Genomic DNA, 2,517 nt, shown 5'->3' with positions numbered 1-2,517 from the left:
CGCGCTTCCTCAAGTTGCACAATAGGCCTGGTGATGTTGCTGTTGTACTATAGTTATTAAGGGCAATGGCTCATGGAGGCCAATTTTTGGGGATCATGCTTATGATGACTTTTGATCAGCATCACATTAATCATCTATTTCCAAAGTTTCAGCCAATTTCACCAAAATCCACTATCCCACAATAGTATAATATTAAAATAACACCTTATTTTGACTTTTGAGCAATGATAGCATCTAAAACGGTTGATTTTTATGAATATTGCCTTTGTGACTTTTGATCAGCATCACATAAACTATTTATTTCCACAGTTTTAGCTAATTTCACCGAAACTCAAAATATGATTATGGCGGGGTTCTTTAAAAGATAGTTAAAGCAGCGAAGAATATAGAAAAATGATACATTAATCCTCGGTTGTCACATCTCTTTTTTTGAACACGTTTGTCACACGGGGTCAATTTTACCCCAACCAATTTTTAAGCAGCTGCTGTTCAAAAACTAACAGTTTAAGTGGATCGCAAAAAATTCTAGAATTAAGTTTAAACATTTGTAGAATGTATTTTCATTATAAAAAATTAACTTTTTGAATGGCATCATGTTAAAAAGAATCCTTAAAAAAAAAGTGTTTGGAAAAAAATCACAATTTTCATTTTTCAATGTCTTTTGCTTAAAATTTTGCATAGTACTCTTAAGAGATATGTTACTTTAATAAAATTAAAAAAAAAAGTCTGGGGTCGCTTTGACCCCGAGTGACAACCGAGGGTTGATATAAGAATATTATAGTTAGGAGCTAAAAGTTACATCTTTGCGATTTAAAAGTACAATATATGAGATGGAAACACAAAAGACGTAATCATAAATAAATACATTCAAATTTAATCACATTTCACAGAAAGCGACGCTAGGAGACATGTTATTGGACGAAAGGCTGTCATTAACGTTGGACGAGATTGTGCATATTCGTAGCGTGCTTACAAAAGCTGAGTTGGAGTCTCTTCCCGTGGAAGGGCGCGTAAAAGAAGATGTAGAGAAAAGACGCGTTTGTTTTCTCTGTCTGAAAACACGCTTCGGTTTACTAGGTCCTTGGGGACAACGTTGTCGCTTATGCAAGAGGACCGTCTGCGTTAAATGTTATTCGAAAGTTAGTATACGATTTTTGCATACATTAATATAAATTTCGATTACAATTAGAACAATTAACATATAAATGTGTAATTTGAGCTATAGCTACAATTATATGAAGTATCTATAAATTAACGAAAAACAAAAAACATTTATATTTTTAAAACATTTATATTTTTGAAGATAAATTGTATTTTAATTAATAATTAAAAGTCACATTAATTAAATTTTAACTATCAATTTGATTTCTTGAGGCTTTTGGCTTTGGCGAATTATTGCATATTAGATTTAAAAAAAGTAATATCATATTGTAAATTTTTATCTTGCACTATACGATTTAAACTGGCTGAATTTGACTTAATTAATTTTAGGCTATTATATTGAGTTCTTTTTCTTGACGTTTGAATTTATCTGAATATTAATATAACTTAGTAACGACATTTTTCAGATGCGAATACCAACGGAACAGTTTGCTCGAGTGCCAGTCGTGTTACTCTCTCCTGGATTATTACTTTCGCCTACAGAAGCTGAGAACAGTAGTAGCAAGAATTCCTGGCTAAGAAATTCAGGAGCGGTCGGCTCAGCACCGGCTTCCCCCGCGTCCAGACGAAAAGATTCTGCGTTGCGCAACGACACGTCTGCCTCAACGCCGACAATGACACCTGTCTCCGCACTGACACCTATGTCGACACCACCTTCTCATGCGCGTCGAGAGATGGAAGTTCAAGGACTAGAGAAGAGGTCAGGATAACAACATTCATATGATAACAACTACTACGAAACACTTGAATTTTATGAATTAAGAAGAACAATGTACTGACGGCATTGAAAATCTATAGTTTACGTCGCGTATGTTATAGATTTTTGATACTGTCAGTACATTTCGAAACATGCTCAAAGAAACGTTCAACATAGGTTACAAGGACAAGCTGAAAATTAATATGCGCATGCTGAATATTTTGAGAAGGAAATATATACGTCTTTATTTCAGCTATACGCCAAGAAAGGACTTGGTTTACATTTCTTACTTAAAACACGCATCCATCCACACATCATCCATCTTTCTTCTTTACATACAAGCCGCAATACATTGTTATTTACAACGTTATATATAAAGCTGTTTCCATTACTGCTCCTACTCATACTCCTTCCCAACTTCCTTATTTTTCTTTTCCTTTATCCTATTTTTTTTATAGCATTCCTTTCTCCTTTTCCATAATCTATTTAACACCTTTCCTTTTTTCATTCTAAATTTGTATATTCTCTAATCTTTCTTTGTTATTCCTACCTAGATTCTTAAACCACATACTTGTGATATTGCACTCGCTTATATAATGATCTAAGTTGTCCCTACCTATCTTGCAGAATCTACACTTCGTATCTTCTTCGTCCAGCCA

The 2,517-nt window shown here is 33.8% G+C and overlaps 1 protein-coding gene across 1 annotated transcript; it reads left to right on the top strand.

The window, feature by feature from the left end:
• The first annotated feature begins 861 nt into the window (after window positions 1-861).
• LOC112452262 (protein spire-like) lies at window positions 862-2,110 on the top strand. Its single transcript, XM_025012382.1, has 2 exons — window positions 862-1,139; window positions 1,569-2,110. Exons 1-2 carry the CDS (start codon window positions 909-911, stop codon window positions 1,869-1,871), a joined length of 534 nt encoding a protein of 177 aa, XP_024868150.1. The 5' UTR covers window positions 862-908; the 3' UTR covers window positions 1,872-2,110.
• The last annotated feature ends 407 nt before the right edge of the window (window positions 2,111-2,517 follow it).

The sequence above is a fragment of the Temnothorax curvispinosus genome, unplaced genomic scaffold, assembly GCF_003070985.1.
Source record: "Temnothorax curvispinosus isolate PA1 unplaced genomic scaffold, ASM307098v1 QBEX01003143.1, whole genome shotgun sequence".
Classification (NCBI taxonomy): Eukaryota; Metazoa; Arthropoda; class Insecta; order Hymenoptera; family Formicidae; genus Temnothorax; species Temnothorax curvispinosus.
Note: the sequence above shows the minus strand (reverse complement) of the source record. Positions and strands in the feature narration are given on the sequence as shown.